Genomic DNA, 19723 nt, shown 5'->3' on the forward strand with positions numbered 1-19723 from the left:
AAACTCCTAACTTACTCATATCTCATTCTATGTAGGACTCACTCCCCAAGTGTGAAGCATCATCCACTCAATGACACTTTTTGGGTCTACAAGTGGGTGTCACTAGCTCTTTGCTATGGCTCATCTAATGTCACTCACACATGTGTGGGTTGAAGGAATATTTAGGTAGGTATCCTTACAATGAGTAGGACGTCAAAATACAATCCCAAGACCTTGAGACAATGAGTACATAAGTCAATCTTTTATAAACCCAGACTGAAATTTTCAACATATGGCAGCAATAGATGCGGCAATTAAATGAGTTACACTTTTAAAAGTTTGGAAACCTACATACACAGTACAAGTTGAGCAAAACTACTCCTGATTTAATTTAACACAGTAAATTGGATTTTTAACTAACAAAGAATAATACCGAAAAAGGTGAGAAAATACAAAGAGAGCAAAATACAGATAATTGATTTGAATTTCAAGAGGAACCCTATATATAAATCGAGAAAGTTAATTAGAATAGAGTTGAAGCAAATAGTTACTACTTAAGGGACTAGAATTTCACTCCAGAACTCCAGAGATTGCAGATGATGATGACTTTGAATAGCGTTCAAGCAATGATAGTACCTTGGCAGCTTTTCTCCTGAGGTGACCATCCCCATATATATTCATGCCAGTGAGACCAATTAAGCGTGATCTAGCAGTTGTTCCATAGTAGTCTACCATTTCCCTTGACACAAACACCCTCTCCAATAGTCCTAGAACTTCTGCCTTGAGAGAATCAGTTCCCCAATTCAATATATCCAATAGGGGTCTTATTGCATTTGAATCATGCAAGACACGAGCTCCTCTTTGAGGAAAGTCTTCCAAAACCAATGTAGAAAGTGTCTGTATTGCTTCATAAGCAGTTGCATGAACCTCCCCATGTAACAGCTTTATCAAGCCAGGCAATGCATTTGCTTCCAACAAACAAAATGTGGTACTCACACTACATACACTCCCATGAGCTGAACATAGAGGAACACGTGATGATCTGAGAAAACAGCAACCAGTTGGTTTGGAAATAACTGTGAGCTTTGGAGTGCTCATAGAAAGGTCACCAATGAAAGCTGCTGCTCTTGCCTTTGCAGTGACTGAACCAGTATTAAGAAAATTGACAAGCATAGGATATATTCCGCGTTTAACCAAGTCACGCTGTGACTCAATATTTGTGGGGTCTGTGAACCTGAAGAGTGCACTGAGAGCGTTTTCTTTTGCTTCCATCTTGCCCGTTTTCAAAATGCTTATGATTGCATCAAGTCCACCCAAGTCAATCAGCTTCATAGTGAGTTCTCGTTCTGATTTTGGCAGGTTAGCTAGTAAACCAGCAGCAGCCATCCGTACATTGTCGTTGTCTTCATTCTCAAGAAATCCAATCAAAGCTTCCAGCCTTCTGGGCCTGAAGAGGTATTCAACTATTCCTTCTGGCTCATGTTGAGAGAAAAGAAAGAGAAGGTTTATGGCAGTCTCCCGGATTTCTGAGTCAGAATCATCAAGAAGTGGAAGAATTAAAGATACACCATTGGCTGCAAGAATTGCTTTCTTAACCAAACCAGTCTCAAACTTGCAAATGCCAAGAAGAGCACGAAGTGCAGGCTTACGGAAGTTGTGACCTGAGTTGGAATTCTGCTGCAAGGCTAGCAAATTAGTGATGATGGAATCTAACTCAAGTTGTTTCCCATCTCCATCAACAAAGAAATCAATTCCATAACCATCAGAAGAAAGCTTCTCAAGGATTTCAGCGCATTTAATGATAATGACTGTCCTTGTGGGAGGAGAGAACATTAAATCTAGAATAAGAGGAACACCTCCAGATGCAGCAATAATTCCCTTATTGGCATGAGATCCTGCTAGTTTAACCAGGGCTGATAATGACAAGTTTTTTGATTCAATACCGCCCGACAGCATTTCCAGCAAAGGTGGTATACTTCCTTCCTCACCAAGGAGTTTCAAGTTTAAATCATTCAACTCCAAATTCACTATGGCTTTTACCATCAACATTCTCGAATCTGGTCCTGAGAAGATAAACAAGGAGAAACAACTATTTATGATCTACTATATAAGTAACCTTTCTGTCTAAAGGATTGTGATCAATCAGGACCAGCTGCTTTATTTGGTGCACAGTGCAACAAAAATCTATAGGATACAAACTAAAGGAAAAAGAAGGTCCTAATTTGACTACATCCACAGCAAAATAGATAAATTGTTATGCATCATACATAGAAGAAAATATATAACATCTACCATCTGATCTTAAAAGTGATTTTTTTAATAGAGGATACGTGCATTGCTTGAAGATTTTCATAGGCATTACAAGGAGGCCTTGTTTACCATTAACGCTACTGTTTCATGTTTACAATAGGAAGAGATTATGAAACCATGAGACAAATATTTAATAACAATTTTCTAGAAGTTTTCAAAGCATCCATTTCATGTTTCAAACAAAAAATTATAAACCGAAATACTTCACAATTTAAGACAATTCTATGTTTCCTTAGATAGCGAGGGGACATGGCATCCTTGTCATTTTTACCATTGCAATGCCAATTACACAATTATGTACTTCATGTAATGAAAAATATTCATTTGATTACAAGTTGAAAATAATCCATCTTCTTACCTCGAATCATGCAATCAACAAGTGGTCTATACCAGCCAAAATTAGCAGCAGTAGTGATAGTCTCCTGGTTTTGTTCAAAAAGCTCCAGTAAAATCTTTTCTGCAACCTCAGCAGAATCGTTGATAGTATTCTTTAGAATGGTGATAAGGAAACGAACTGCAGTGCGATTTTCAGAAAGTTTTTTGCAGAAACATTTATTCCAACCAGATCGTTCTTGAAGCAGCTCATATAGCAGATCAATTGCTGCCTTTGAAATGCTAGAGTCACTCCCCAGGCAGGAAATAATATGATCCCATCCTTGAGATTCAGCCACTTTCTCCTGTAAAATTTTATGCAAATGTTGAATTTAAAGTGATCATTATGATTGCATGTTTGGTGTGTGTCTGTGTGTGTGGCAATAAAAAGGACTGAGGAATATCTCAATGGTGAAACTGGTCCACTTCCTATTCAGGAACAGTGAGAGAAACATCAATATAGGAAATGGCCATATGAAATCAATGGGCCGCGACAAGCATCAGCAACATATAATTTTTTAAAAACTTTATGATAAACAAAATACAACCATAGTATAATCAAGAAAATATATATTAACATTTATAATACCTGTGTGTCTCCCATTCATCCCCCTAAATCATAAATTGTAAGTGTGTGATTTGACTGAAGAAGCATGAAAAAGAAAAAGCTTGCCTACCTTGTTTCTCGCGTGCCCTTCTACAACATCCTTCAAAGCAATCAAAATCTTCGTTGTCACATCTTTGTCATAAGAGCTCCCAAGGATAGAGATAACAATATCAGTAAGCTCTCCTATAGAAATCCAATCCTTGTTAATAGAATTCTCTCTTATTAGAGCCTGCATTTGGCTTAAGGATTCTTGCAGGTCTAAATTGGATAATAAATTTTCCCTGATAGACCTTATTATGAGACAGTAATTAAGTTCTCTCCACTCTTCAATGGATTGTCGTAGTGGAATGTTAGACCTCAAGGTAGTATCTTCAAGAACCTCCTTGGTTGCTGGGTCTATCCTTTTGCCATCATAAAGCCAAGCTTCAATGGCAGATCTCTCACATGTAGTACCAGTGCAAAGGCTGACGGGATCTACCATAACAGCTTCAGTTATGGAACAAAGGAAAGGATTAAGTGGTGGGATGTATTTTTCCCTAGAATCATATCTCTCTATCACCTTAACCCTTTCAAAGTATTGCCTCTCCACTTCTTCATAATCCCTCGCTGCATCGGCTCGAGATAGTAACTGAATGATCTGCTCCAAAAAAATACATTCAGCTCTTTCTTTCCTGTTGGCAGCTTCTTCTTTTTCCCTCCTAATGCTGGCCAACTCTTTGCTTATCTCTGAGGGTTCCACTGGCACCCCAACTGCCCTTGCTATCTCCTCTAGCATGTCATTTGCAAAGGCCTGATCATGTTTCTGTTCTCTTAGTCCCTGGTTCAACTTGTCAACAATTTGAAGCTGAGCTTGTGAAGCCTCAAACTCCACCATTTGCATCTCATTCTTTAGTCTATTGACCTGATCAGAAATTCTTGATAGGACTTCAGTATTTGCAATAGACAACGCAGCCAGAGACTTTCCAATATCCCTTGTGACTTGTTCAACCTCCTGAACTATGGATCGGCACTTAACCAGTAAGAAAAAACGGCCACGGTTCCCATACTTCTCAACCAAATTATTTGCCTTTTTAACATCTGCTTCAAGAGACTCCAGCGCAACTCTAGCGGCTTGAGACTCATTCAGTTCTTGAAGCTGTAATTCCTTTAGCACTGGCTCAATATCAAATAGATATTTTGAAAGGGCCTTAAAACCTTCTTTGCCAATAAGAACATCAGATGCTGCGTGAGCTGTTTTCAAGACCTGGTTGGTTACCACAGTCAAAATTGTACCTATGGGTATGAGTTCCAATCCTACCATATTGAAAACTCTATACTGAATTCTCTACTCAAACAGTGTAAACAAAACTCCTTCTATATCCCAGAAGTTGAAACTATTGCACCCGCAAATTGCATCTCTTCTTCCCTGAATCAAATTCCTCTAAATCAATACTCTTATAGAGCATAAAAAATATTCTTCATTAGCCAAAACAAGCCTTTAAACAAAAAGAAAAGGATACTGACTAAAAGAACATTAATTTAACTATCTAAAACCATTCCGTAAATATATTAGCAACATATGTAACTTTCACTTGTAATGTTGAGGTCTTATGTACTTGTTGGTGTTAACCTGAAAATTCCTAATTGAACTGCTATATTCAACTCAAACTTCAGCAGTTGAAGTTGATTGAAAATAGAAGTTTGTGGTTACAACAATCTGACAAAAATTACAGGACCTTGACAATATCTACAGAAATCAAAGAGTTAATTTACCAAGATAGAGATTCTTGATATATGCTACAATCATGCCAAAACTGAGGAGTGGAGTGTCCTGTAATAGGATAAAATCAATTTCATCATAACTGCCATAATTTTCTCTCTTTATTCAACCTAAAAAACTGATGCATACCAGATGTAAAATTATTTTCTATTGACGGACAATTTAAGAAGACCCAAGAATCCTTGATAAAAACAAACTAAAACTGTACCTAAGCTGCAGCAACCATAATTCTAACATGCAGAGGACAGTGGTGTTACTTCAAGATGTGTAAACAAAATGGAAGGGAAAAAAAGTCTAAAAACTAGCACTTAGATAGACTCACAGATCTGAAAATCAAGACATAATTCAATGCCTAATTAAAGAAAACAAGAAAAGACATTATATTTATACAAGTATTAGAACAAACTCACAGAAGTCTCAACTTTGAAGGAAAAAGCAAGGAACTGCAAGTCACATTTTTATAATCATAATTAAAAAAATAATAGTCTCATTCAAAGTCTTGAATCACCCCCAGGCCCCAGCAGCAGCAACGGGGAAGAAGGGAGTGGTAGAAATATCACATACCTCGCAGAAGCTCCAAACTAGTGAGACATTCACAATTGAGAAGCATAGTATGTTATTATCTTTTTTGCCACAGAGACGACTTGATCACTTGACTTGAGCAAGTCTAAGTTTCAGGAATTGCATTTTCCAAGGATTTTCTAAGTTTCTAAAACATCATATATATGGTTTGAAAAAAAAAATTTAACAGTGACACACATTTTCTCTAGAAGTGGATTTTGTTTTCCTCAAAAGTTAGCTCGTTTATTGATTATTAAACTTGGCTACGTTAAATGCGGTTCAGGGAACGCGGTTAGTTGATTTGGTCATGTAACTTGACTTGATCTCTAAATTCACTTCACTCGAAATTTCGTATGATTGATATTTGTTGATTAAGTGGACTAGAAACACCCAAAAAGAGACAACAGTGAGTACTAATTTGTCAAGTTGAATTTAATTAGTTGATGGTTACTTTTTCTTAGCTGTTTTCTTTGGGCTTCAACGTCTTAACATTTTGAGTGGCAATGAGTCAAATGACGTATAGCCATATAGATTATAATTTGCATTAAACGTTTAGTTTTTGAGAATGTAGAAAGACGACTTTTGTACTAGTAAACTGTTGAAGAATTCATAGTAACAAAGCTGAGATATATGAACTAAAATTGCTTTTTTGTTGGCGGATCCATACATGAAAGCCCAAAGATACATGAAAGCCCAAAGGCCCAAGGCACAAAACACAAAAGATTTTATTTGGGCTTACAATCCAACTGCTATGACACAAAACAAGATAAACTTTTACTTTCTTCTTCTTTTGTCAAATATTTATAGATGAAAGGTCTAAGGATGTTAAATATCAAGAGCATAGTAATAATGCATAATAAATATACAATGAAAAATCAAACATGCATGCGCAGTATTAAACACAACTTAGCAATCCTTTACACACTAAATATAATAAAACTAAACACAAACCTCCAAGTTTTGTGCATAACAAACATAAGAAATAAACTTCTCTTTTCTTCTTCTTTTTCCTTTTATTCCTTTTGGATTAGCACAGGCTTGAAGGTAACTCGAGTATGAAGTCAAGGAAGAAAGGAGTCAACCATAGTAAAAGGAGGATGGAAATAAGGTATTACTTTCCAAAAAAATGATATTTTCTAATAAACCAAACCATAAGTTAGACCAGTGTCGACCATAAGCTGGGCATCATTTTAACAAATCCAAACACAGGCATTCATAAACAGTCACTATTCATTCATGACAAATAGATGTGGCAACTGTTTAATAGAAACAATCTTCACTAGTAATGGGATATTAGTAAATTTTATGTTAAATAATTTGTTTTAAACCACCGACATGAAAAATATATATATACATCGAATAATCTTTGACCATAATAAATGATGAACAGTTTAAATAATTCAGAAATGTGAAACTTCACACCCTTTTTCTTTGAAAAAAAGTATGCTTTATATTGAATTAAGGTCTAACAACTATATTCGAACACTTGCAGAATACTTAAACTTTTTAGTTATATTAAATAATTGTATGTAGGGAGCATTGAGGAGTGACATCAGATATGACGATGACATAATATCTAAATCTAATGCTCGAACTGCAGTGAACATGGCCGTCAAATAGCATCTTCTTAGTGGTTTAACTTTATTAGAACGTCAAATCCAATAATTCTAAGCATTAAAGCAACACAAAGCTGGTCACACTTCACACCTACGTTCTGGTTTTGCTTTTCAATCTAGCGTAGCAAAACAAACACTTTCTTTAATCAAGATATTTTTGCTTTCATGGCGTCATAATTTCTGAAAAATCGTAACTTTCGATTATCGGGAACGTATCACCTCGATAAAACAATTAATTAGATAAGAAAATTTATTTAAATCACTGAAAATAATTATTGTATATGATGTTACATATTATATTATATTTTCATATACACATTTTTTAATATTTCTCTTATTAAATACAATAAGTTAAACCTTCTCTTTAAGTATTTCGATGGATTTTTATAAACTAAACTTTAGATGAACTGATTTTATAAAAATAATATTACTTAAAATTTGAAACAAATATTTTAATTTTTAAAATTAGGTTAAATTAATCTGTAATTTTTATAATTTTCTAAGTTTTTAAAGTCTTTATAATTTAAAATTTTTAATTATATTTTTATTAAATGTTAATGATGTGACATTTTTAATTTGATAAGTTATTTTTTATTTTTCATATTTTTTATGAATTTTTTCTTAATTTTGTTTTCATATTGGTGTTGGATGATATTTTGACATTAAATTGTCATGAGTACATTTAAATTTTACATATTATTAGAGATAAATTTATATTTTTATCTTTTAATAATTCATAAAAATAATTACACAAAATTCATTCTAAGAAAAAGAAATTACACTCCAAACTTTTTTTAGAAGTACTGTAAAAATAAGAGGTAAGAATGGCATTAACGCATATATATCGGATGTGTTGGGAACATTTGATTATTATAAAAATAAGAATAATAAACATAGATGACTAAATCTTATTACACGATCAAAATTAAAAGAAAAACACACTACTTTCTTTAAAAAATATAATTATTAACTAATTTTGATTGTAACTATTTATATATAATTATATAGTTTAAATTCATAATTTTCACAATTTTAAAACAGTAATTATCTCACTAAACATGTCTATTGTATTAATATTTATAAACTTATAAATAATTCAAAAAATAAGATATTTGAGTTAAAAATAAGTTAAAAAATTAAATATATGTTGTTTTTTTTATCAAATCAAATCCAAACTTAAAATTTAACTTATCTAACAAATAAACCAAGTTGGAACAATTTTTTTTTTCTTTTCACAAACGTGTTTATCAAAATGACTAAAAAACAGTATTAAAATGATATTTATTAAATATAATATATAATCAATTCCAAGCTTGCTTAATAAATATTAAATTTATTAAATGTGTGATTTTTTATATTAATGAAATTTATTGTAAAATTTATTACTAAACAGAAATAAAATTAGAAAATGTTATAAAAATCAATAAAAATTAAAAAAGATTGATAATGAAACTTGTTTTAAAATAATAAAATTAATATTTATATGAGCGTATCAACTGCCCCTTCTAAATTATAATTTTTTTTTATTTATAGCTAATGTATAAAATGTTTAAAATTTAAGTAAAATATGAAAATAATGTTTATATAAATAAAAAAAATTTAAAGGGAAATAAATGGATTAAAAGAAACAGAACATATATAATAAAAAAAACTAACATTATTTTTAAATAAACAAGACATAATATATTTTTATTAATAAATAAATAATTATTTTAACCTTTCAAAGAGTCGATTATTTCAGTCCTTAACTTTACAAAAAAAATATTTTAATATCTACTTATATAAAATAATATTTATTTTAATTATTTTTATACAATATAATAAAAATAAAATAAAAACAAATTAAATTTTTTAAATGAATTAAAATTATTTGTTCAAAATTAAAGATTTAAATATTTAACACTTATAATTTTAAAAAAATATATTTATCTTTAGTTATTTGATTCGAAAACAGACGGTGGGAAAGATGGGTAAAGTCTTAATCATGAAATTAGTAATCATGTTTTTTGGCTCTTTGCTGGCAACTTACTAATCAAAAACTATGTCTTAGTTGCCATCAATCTTATTTTATGTATCGTACCAAACACAAAGAACACTTATTTTATACAAAAGATAGAGAGTGACGTTTAATTGAACAAATAAATAAATAAGGCTTTTGTTATCAGTTTCTTATAAGTGAATCAACTCCACACTTTATCATAAAAATTAAGATTACATATATAATCCATTGGGTAATTTATAATATACCATTCTTTTAGTGTCACTGTAAAAAGGATAATGACACACTCGTAAAATGTGGATTCATCGTACAGAAGACACATGTTCATCCAAAGTGACATTTTATTTAATTCCGATTTATATTTTTTATAATTTTAAATCTATATAATATGCCTTCGTTTAATTTATCTCAAATAAACATATTATAAAAAACTAACTAAACTATGCTAATAATAAATATATTTTTATACAACCATTCATGAATTATTATGCTAATATCAACGCAACTCACAGAACAATATGACGCAAGTAGGTCGAAACTAAAACGAACATCTACTGATTTTGTATGCAGAACCAAACAGCATTGCTCATAAATCACGACCTACGTTGCTCATAAACAACTTGTCTTCAATCCTTGTTGATTAAGAGTATAATACTCTTCGCAACAATTAGCTAGGTCAACCCTTGTTATATTTCAAACGTGTATGATAATATTTATAAGTAGAACTGAATAAGAATTTAAAATAACATTGAAATCATTTTAATATTTAAATTTAAATATATTTTAAACATTTTATTAGTTGTGTTAAATCTCCTCGAAAAATTTCTTAAAAAAGCACATGATGATTCTTATGAATACAATATATAAACAAGCCGCCGTTAGTACTTTGTACTCCAGCAATGTCAATGCATGGAAGGCCTATTTGTCGTTACTCTTCTGTGTACTTGAACTGGTTCCACCTCCATGGAACATGGAGTTTGTTTTTTATTTATCATTGACCCAAAAACAAAAAATCTACTGTATTACTGTTTACAGTGATTTCTCAGTAAATAAATAAATTAAAAAATAATTTGAGATTGAATTTTAAATCTTTTAAACAGGTTTTTTATATAATATAAATCAACTAACTTTGTTAGGGGAGTATAAAAGTAAAAATAGGAAAAGGAAAAAAGTTACAAAAAAAATGTTGAATGTAATTACAGATTAAAAACATGATATGTAAAAGTAATAAAATATTAAAAGAAACAATTAAATTGAAAAGGAATGTATACTCTATTTTACTTCTTTCAGTCGTGTCTAACATGTATATAATATTTATAATTATCAAAATATTAAGTGTAAATATCGGAGTGTAAAGTAAATCTTATTTATAAACAAAATAAAATATAATATAATCGTCTAAAAAACACAACTTGAAAATTTTTCATTTCTCTCAAACAAGTATACTAGAATAAACTATATTTCAGGGTAAAACTCTCATTAGAGTTGCTTTAAGAATAAATCCCTGCCTAGTTGAATCCCTGAAATATTTCATTCAAACTAATTTAACCTTTAAAAATTCAAAAATATGAATTAATATTATAAAAGTGTTTTTTAATGAAAAAAAAGGAGGGCATAGAAAGAAGCCCGACAGAGGCCCAATGATGGGGAATCCGTGAACCTTAAAAAGGGGTAGGTGGTCTTGAAAGAGTGTTTCTACAAACTAAGGGTTTAATTGGGTGGATGGATGATTGCCAGTTAATTATATGCTTTGCATATTCCAATTACAGATAGTCACACGCCTCTTCGTTATCAAAAAATAAAGCGAAAGCGAAAAGATCCAATTCTTGTAGAGTGGACGACTCAATGAACGGTACTAATAGCTTGCAATGGTCTTTATAATCTTTTCGTGAAAAAGATCGCTTATTAGATGACAAAGACCCACTATTATATGATATTTTTGCTTATCATTTACATTGTCGCTACTTAGTCATTATACACACTACTACTTGTTAATTTGTGTTAGTGCCCCTGCTTTTTTAATGCACCACCCTGGTTTATATATATTTTTAAACTCAAAGCGCTTTAAGATTCTGAGAAACACGCCGTTTTGGAGAAATTTAACTTACAAAATATGAAATTTTTATTTTCTGAAAAAAGGCTCTAGAAAGAGTAAAGCTTGTTTATAATCTGATACTCGTATAAATAGTATAAGAAAGACGAACTAATAATAACGCAAAATCTAAGTATAGAACAGTAAAATCATATATTTCTTCTATATTTAAATGAATGGTGAATGGAATTTCATAACGTCTCGCCGTGACAGTGACAGATCACAAACCCACCCCCAAACTTCTATATAAACCCAATTCCACACACACAAACGCTTTGTCCCGTGGGTCTGTTTTCTTGTTCTCTGTTAAGCCATGGAACCGCCATTGCAGCAATCGTCGCCGCCACCGCGAACCGCCACCATCCTCGGAAAGTACCAACTAACCCGATTCCTAGGCCGCGGCAGCTTCGCCAAGGTGTACCAGGCGCGCTCCCTCATCGACGGCTCCACCGTCGCCGTCAAAATCATCGACAAGTCCAAGACCGTGGACGCCGCCATGGAGCCCCGCATAATCCGCGAGATCGACGCCATGCGCCGACTCCACCACCACCCAAACATTCTCAGAATCCACGAGGTGATGGCCACGAAGACCAAGATACACCTCGTCGTGGAGTTCGCCGCCGGCGGAGAGCTCTTCTCCCGAGTCTACCGGCGCGGTCGGTTACCGGAGTCCACGGCGCGCCGCTACTTCCAGCAGCTAGTCTCCGCGCTCCGCTTCTGCCACCGCAACGGCGTCGCGCACCGCGATCTCAAGCCGCAGAACCTCCTCGTCGACAGCGACGGCAACCTCAAGGTCTCTGACTTCGGCCTCTCCGCGCTCCCCGAGCAGCTCAATAACGGCCTCCTCCACACCGCGTGCGGCACGCCGGCGTACACAGCGCCGGAGATCCTCCGGCGCAGCGGCGGTTACGACGGGTCGAAGGCCGACGCATGGTCCTGCGGCCTAATCCTCTACGTGTTCCTCGCCGGTAACCTGCCGTTCGACGAATCGAACATTCCGGCGATGTGCAAGAAGATTTGCCGGCGAGATTACCAGTTCCCGGAGTGTATTTCGAAACCGGCACGTTTCGTGATATACCGGCTACTTGACCCGAACCCGGAAAGGCGAATGAGCCTTGAGGCTCTGTTTGGGAACGCGTGGTTTAAGAAATCGCTGAGAGAGGAAACGACGGAAGAGAGCGCGTTTGGGTGGGGTAAGGGTAGTTTCGAAGGGAAGGGTTCGGGTGTGAACGCGTTTGATATAATATCGATGTCTTCGGGTTTGGATTTGAGGGGATTGTTCGAAACGGCGTCGGATGGGGAGAATAGGAGGGAAAAGAGGTTCACTTCGAGTGCGAAGGTAGAGGTTGTGGAGGAGAAGGTTAAGGAAGTTGGTGGGGTTTTGGGGTTTAAGGTTGAGGTTGGGAAGAATAACAGTGCAATTGGGTTGGTTAAAGGAAAAGTGGCTTTGGTATTTGAGATGTTTGAGATTGTGCCTCATCAACTGCTTTTGGTCGCAGTGAAGGTTGTAGAAGGTGGCTTAGAGTTTGAAGAGCTTCACTGGGGGGATTGGAAAGCTGCGTTGCAAGACCTTGTACTTTCTTGGCACAACGATTCGTGATTGTCATGTTATGTACACTTGTACAGTGACTGAGTAGTGGTGTGAGTGGTGTTTTTTCTTCTCATGTGAAGGATTCATTGCAGAATATGTCACATCATCCTGATGAGAAGAAACCATGAAATGTCGACGCTTGTCTTGTGAGTCACTTTTTATTTCGTTTCATTTTTAGGTGTGTAGCTTAGTTGCAGTGTATTAATTTATATGTGTTCGTTTCTTTCATCTTGAGAACAAAAGGAGAAAACTGCTGTGTACGAGAATGGTGGGCTAATGTTTTCTATTGCAAAAATTTGTGATTGATTAGTTGATTGTCATCTTCTTAGATCCCACTCCTATTGTCCACACTTTCCTAGTTCCATTCCATACCATGTATGAAAATTACTGATCAACTTTGTTATGGCGGTGCCTATATGCATGCAAAATAATGGCTGATTAAATTTACGCGTGTATTATAAGACTGTGTGCGTATGAAATTGATAAATATTTAATAATTTACTGAAGTCTCGAATATTTTTCAAAATGTATGTAAGCAAGCAGATACTAGTAGTATCTTAAGGAAACGAGTTTAAAAATTAAAATTAAAAATTTCTTTTTTAATTTTTAATAATTGTTTTATTCGTAGTTTTTTAATTGATGTTTTAAGAATATTAGTTAGCAAGATTACATCATTAATTATACGAAACAATTATTTATTACATAAGAATACAAATTATTATATATTTAAAGTTCGATCTACCCAAAAATTAACATCAACAAAATCAATATATTAATAGCCTAGGTAGCAACTCTCCTGAAATAATATTTGAGAAAAGTAGAAATAAAATGAACAAGTTCGCTAAATGTTGCTATGAAGAATCACTTTCTATTACTTTTTTGTCAATACAAATATAGTTTGTATATTTATTGGATAACTCACTTCATTTCGGGGACTTGAATTAAGAGGAATTTCTTACCCTAAAGGCACCTTCTAGATTTGTGGAGGAAAGGAGACGAATTCGTTCATATTTTGAAAAAAAAAGAGAAAGAAATATAGTCGCTTCAATCCAAGAGTATGTTATGGGGACCAGCAACTTTGAACGGCTTCAAGGCCTGCAATATGTATAATTCTTTTATCAAACTACTGTTCATAATCATACAATATTTGAAAGGAATTAGCAACAACTGCCTAGAGATTAGAGAACTGCAATTTCTACGATATGTGGTGTCTAGTTGTTGATAAAAATGGACACCCCATTGAATCAATTATATAGCAAACCAAAGTTGTCAAATTGTAATGTTCAAACAACTCATGATCATATATACCTATTTGAATGGTGGAACCACCAAACAACCTTGTAAATGCAATTTTTATACGCCAAAAACATAATTATTACATGTGGTTAACCCTCCAAATATGCTTCTTTCTCTCATTTAAGTTTTTCCTTTCAATTGTAAAGATATGTTAGCGAGCTTTTTATTTTCCATTTAATTAAAAATTTAGGGAAAAATATTGATTTTAGAATATAGAATAAATCTTTGAGACAAAAAATAAAAATTGATAAAAGTTGAGATTTGACAATTTAAAACCTTAGCTTAAAATAAAATTTTGATATAAAAAAAAGAGAAATATTAATGTAGAAAGAAATTTCAAAATAATTAATGATATAAAATATTCAAAAAATAATAATAAAATAGACAATATGTATATATATTGAAAATGACATACAAAAATATCAAACAAGATCAATCAAATAAAATTAGCATAACTTCTTGGGAAACTAGGATGGATGATATCCATATGAAATAGAGGTGGCTACAATTAATTGGCTTTGGGTGTATGCTGTCAGGAATTAAAGTGTCAAATAATGCATTGGGTATGTCACTAGACACCAATGCTGTCAAGCCCCTAAAAGTACCTTATGGCAGTTCCCTTGTAATGCCACGCAATATATATATATATATAACGGGAATGCTATCTTCCGATCGACGTGATAGTGCGTTTCATATGGGCATGAAGGATAACCCAATCACCATTCATACACAATCGTACATAAATATATGTGCATAGAACAGTGGTGGAGGTGATGAATTTTGAAAAGAAAATTAATTAAAAAAATGAACTAAACACTTATTAATATGAAAAGAGTTTGAATGAATCCTGATAATGGAGCACTCACGAAGATGGTGCTTGTATTGTATGTAGAAGATATTTTTTGGGCTTTCTTGTAGACACGAGTATCTGTTCAATAAAAATCTATGCAGGTCACAAATTTCTATCGGTGTAGTTTCTAAATGCTTCGAAGCTACGTTCATGGAATGGCAAGTTTACTTCGGTGCCGACATTGAACGTAGAAGAAATCATCTTGTAATGCTTCGCCGAAAGCGACGAGTTGAAAGGATGTCCCTACTTTAAGATACGCACAAGATTGAAGATTAAGAGATAAAAAGAAGAATGTGTCTGTTTGTGTTACTGATTTCAAGAGCACCAATAAAATATTTACAACTTGCTAATTATTCCAATTACTTAGGTCAAATTAACCCTTTTTCCTTTCTCTTAAACGATAACTATGCCTTTGATTAATAGGGACACATCTTGATATTTTAGATTTATTTACACCCTTTCCTATTATCATATAGAATGTTACTGAATAATACCATACATTTTTATACCAATTAGGACTATGCATTGGATCCCACCAATTCCATAAATCTCACAAACTGAATTTTTCTAGTTAAATTAATTCAAGTTCTTTTTTTTTCCTTTCATACAGTTAACTTCAATCCGATTTTAATCAATTGAACTCAATCTCTCTATTGATTTGGTTTTTGGTTTTACATTTTATGAAACAAAGTCAACTTGAATTCATTAGGTAATTAATTTGTTGGGATTATAATATTGAATAAAAATCAATCAATAGGTAATTGATTTATTGCAAGTAAATATATAAATTACAGAAAGAGCTATCAATTTAAAATTTTAACCAAAAGCAAAGAATTTATTCTTATTAAATTATTTATCCAAAATTTAAAAATATCCGGTGCACAAAACTTCCATATATTAATAAGATCTTAACTCTTAATAATAAAAAATATTTCTTATCATACTGCTTTTTTCTTTTTCAAATGTCAGCTTTGTTAAAAACAAATTAATTTTGAATTTTCTTTACGTTAAATGTCCATTTTAATCTCAAACATAAATTACTTGTACTGTTAAATGCTTTCTTTTAACTTTTTAGTCAAATATGAACATCCTTTTTATGGTTCGGGTAAAAAAATATGAGCCGCTTAAATTTGTTATTTTGTCGTTGGTTTTTGGTCAACAACTGAATTAAAATGCCAAAAGGCCTAATAATAAAAGCCCTAGAGGCATTCACCAGGATAGAGTCACTGGGCCGAAGCCCAAGAAAATTCCTTTGTTCGTGGGTTGAACCTTTCGGTAGTGTTTGGGCCGATATTTTTATTTAATATTTTCATGAAAGTTAAAGAAAGGAATTTAAAAGCAAAATTATTTTATCATTTCATAATTTTATGAAATTTTTAAAATTTATTTTATAAGCTGTAATGAACATTTTATCTTTCAAAATTTTACTTTGCACTATTTTGATTTCTCATCAATTTCTTTGAAAAAAAAAATTAAAAATTAACAAGTAATTTGATCTTTCAATTTTTAAATTTTGCACTGTGAAATAAATATTGAAATTTATATTTTATATGTATTATGAAATAAATATTAAAATTTATATTTTATAATTGATAAGAAGTTGTCAATTTTTTTTACAATTAACACAAATGACTCTTAATATGATTGAAAACTCAAAATTTTAATAAATAAATAAATATATTCACCGTAAAGTAGAATAATAATATTTATTTATAATATCACAATATATTTTTCAATACAAGCAAACATAATTTTCTTTCATCGAACTCATGAAATACAAAATAATTAACTCTCAATCTCTCGACAAATATGATTTTAAATATTTTTTATTAGAGGCAATCTTGTAATACACTTTTATTTATCGAAATTTAAATTCAACACTATATGTTAAACTATTGTATCATGTGACACTCGAATTCAAGATTATAAATTAAGCTGAAATAATCTCTTACAAGCAAATTCACATATTTGATAATACATATAATTTAATTTTACAATTCTTAAGAATTTTAAATTATTTAAAAAGATATTAAAGAAATATATTAGATAATGCATTATTAACGCTACTTAAAGGCATGTCAGAGACATTTCATCCTGATCCAGTACTGTAAATACAAGTATTAAGCTGTAAGCAAGCAACTCTTGACTTTTTTATTGACAATATTTTGTATATTTATCTTTATATGATAGTAATTATTGTCAATTTTCAACTGAAACAAATGCTATGCCAGTGAAGAAAACATGGGAGGAAAAGAAAAATGCTAAAATAACAATTTTATTTACATGTCACCAACCTTACATTATATTTATAATATAAACTTATTTAACATTTTTTTATATATTATCTTCTTTTATCTTTTATTTTTTTCCCAGTGTATTGCTTCTTATATATGAAATACAACATCACATTTAATAATCTATACAACATAAGTAAAAAACACCCTTCAAAATATTTTTTTTTTCTCTATAAACAGTTTTGGACAGATTTTATATTGTTGTTGTTTATCACCAAAAATACAAGGTCTTGTGAAAACAGTACATGTAGTTTCCAATATATTAATGCATCAAAATAGGAAAATTACTTCTATTTTTGGTATGTAACATTAACTTTTTGTTCTTTCTTTTTCTTTCTCAACAGTGAAGAAATATATATACTGTGCTATAGGAAGTTCATGAATTAGATGAATTTTCATATAAAAAATATCATTCTAAATCAAAATTTCATGAGTTATATATGTTGAGTCGGTTTTAATTAAATTATTATTATTTTCATTGATTTGACTATGTATGGGTTGGACAATTGGATTAACATCTATATTATTATATAAAAATTAATATTTTTGTAAGATTAATGGGCTAATCTTAACATTTCAAATAATAAATCTATTAAAACTAAATAAAAAACCATTAATTCTAAAATAAAAATTCAAAGTAATATAAAGTAAATAATAAACTTCAACAAACTTTTATAAATTATAAAATACAAAATTTAATATTAATCTCACAACTTAAAACAATACACAATATTAATCATCAGATGTATGGAGGTAGATTAGGTTAGGTTTTAACTTTGAAAATACTCAACTTAACTTGTAATTCATTAGGTTTTAATATTAAATTAAATTGAGCTAAGTGGGTTGAATTGATTGGACGAACAAAACTTTTCAAGCTTCAGTGGATTGAAAACATTTAAACTTGGGTCCCATCCTCTTGTCCTTTACAACTGCTTGGTCACATTTAATGTGGCAGGCACAATACGCTGTACTTCCAATCTAGAAAACGTGCAGACTATGGATGGTGTGGTAATGAGTGCTCGTTTGATTTTAAAATAACTATATTTTAAAATTTTTAAATTATTAAGTATATTTAAGATATGTAAAAATGAATTTGAATTATATACTGAAAAATGTTCATTGATGTTGTTTATGCTTATAATCAAATGCAGAGGTTAATTTAACTGCGTTAAATTTATTTATCATATTTTTATTCAGCTTGACTCGAATTAGTAAAAATATTCATTATTGGTAATTTTAGACAAATAAAAAAATGCCTTTTATATGACAAAGGCTAAACAAAAATCAATATAAATAAAAAGTGACATGGTGTCAACGATGATAGCAATGCATGTTTGAATTGGTTTAACCATAAAACAGAGTACAGTGAAATAGTGTTGATGTAAACATTGGAAAAGGTGATGGTAGGGTCCAACCCAACCAAGTTAGTAGTTACAGTAAATGATAACGGTGCAGGGCACGTGCGCATCCACCTCATTTAACTTTGCACTCTCTATGTTGACCTACAAATAAACTCTGTGCTACCTATAAACCCCACCATTATAGCAGAACAACGAAACAAAAACACAAGCCACTGGCAAATCAATACAAGTGGAATTGCCCATTTGTTTTTAATGTTGCAATGGACCCACTCAGAATGTCAAGTCTTTAGAATGGATCCTCATCGCTTTATGTAGAAAGTAGACACTATTTTAACCATTCATTATTTTAAATCAATTTTTTGTTGTAATAATACTTTAAATAGTTGGATGAGAAGATTGACAAGAAAATGGAAAGTAAAAAAACGAGGAGAATCTGAATTGGTGAAACTGGTAGACCTAGTTTTTCTCTTACACGAAATTAATCATTTTTTTTCTAATTTTCTTTCTTCATTTGTCAAAGCATCAGTTTTCTTAATTTTATTTCCACATATTTTGATTAATCATAGTCTGTACCATTTCTCTTCGCATTTTTATGTTTTTATTTGTAGGGAAAAACCGTGCGTAAGTATTCCTTTGGCATATTTTTCAGTGTGTTTAATTTTATTGTAATATATTAAATTCAAACAAATATTATATAACGTATTTAAATCACAATATACTCTTCTAAGAATAACTTAAAGCTTATTTTTATAGAAAAATAAAAAATAATTTTATTACAAATTTTAACGTGCCTTCAATAACGTAAAAAATACAGAATTTAATATATCAATAATGTTAAATGTTATAAATTTTATTGAAACTATTACTTTTTTTTTTTTTTTTATCGTGTGACTCTGAATTTAAAAAATGGCAATGATGACGAGGAGTGACGATAATACTGGGAGTAGTGTGGCCTGTGGGAGTTTGTAAATAGTGTTACTAATAAACTCCAGCTGTACCATAAACGGTGATCGAAGAAATATTGATTTATAGCCAG

The 19723-nt window shown here is 31.7% G+C and overlaps 2 protein-coding genes across 7 annotated transcripts; one reads left to right on the plus strand and one right to left on the minus strand.

The window, feature by feature from the left end:
* Positions 1-225: 225 nt before the first annotated feature.
* On the minus strand, positions 226-5933 carry LOC113871103 (U-box domain-containing protein 44-like). 6 transcript variants are annotated; one of them, XM_027507885.1, is made up of 6 exons: positions 5592-5864; positions 5438-5470; positions 5021-5078; positions 3339-4673; positions 2648-2966; positions 229-2042 (listed from the first exon to the last, which is right to left on the minus strand). In XM_027507885.1, exons 4-6 carry the CDS (start codon positions 4566-4568, stop codon positions 550-552), a joined length of 3042 nt encoding a protein of 1013 aa, XP_027363686.1. In that variant the 5' UTR covers positions 4569-4673; positions 5021-5078; positions 5438-5470; positions 5592-5864; the 3' UTR covers positions 229-549. The 6 variants fall into 6 exon arrangements, with proteins under 6 accessions (XP_027363687.1, XP_027363686.1, XP_027363684.1 ...); XM_027507886.1 differs by lacking the exon at positions 5438-5470 and having other exon boundaries at positions 226-2042; positions 3339-4701; positions 5592-5813; XM_027507883.1 differs by lacking the exon at positions 5438-5470 and having other exon boundaries at positions 5592-5855.
* A 5299-nt stretch (positions 5934-11232) lies between these two features.
* On the plus strand, positions 11233-13292 carry LOC113873066 (CBL-interacting serine/threonine-protein kinase 4-like). The gene has a single exon (XM_027511036.1). It carries the CDS (start codon positions 11609-11611, stop codon positions 12893-12895), a length of 1287 nt encoding a protein of 428 aa, XP_027366837.1. The 5' UTR covers positions 11233-11608; the 3' UTR covers positions 12896-13292.
* The last annotated feature ends 6431 nt before the right edge of the window (positions 13293-19723 follow it).

Source organism: Abrus precatorius, unplaced genomic scaffold (assembly GCF_003935025.1).
Source record: "Abrus precatorius isolate BTA unplaced genomic scaffold, Abrus_2018 Scaffold7, whole genome shotgun sequence".
In the NCBI taxonomy this organism is placed as follows: domain Eukaryota; kingdom Viridiplantae; phylum Streptophyta; class Magnoliopsida; order Fabales; family Fabaceae; genus Abrus; species Abrus precatorius.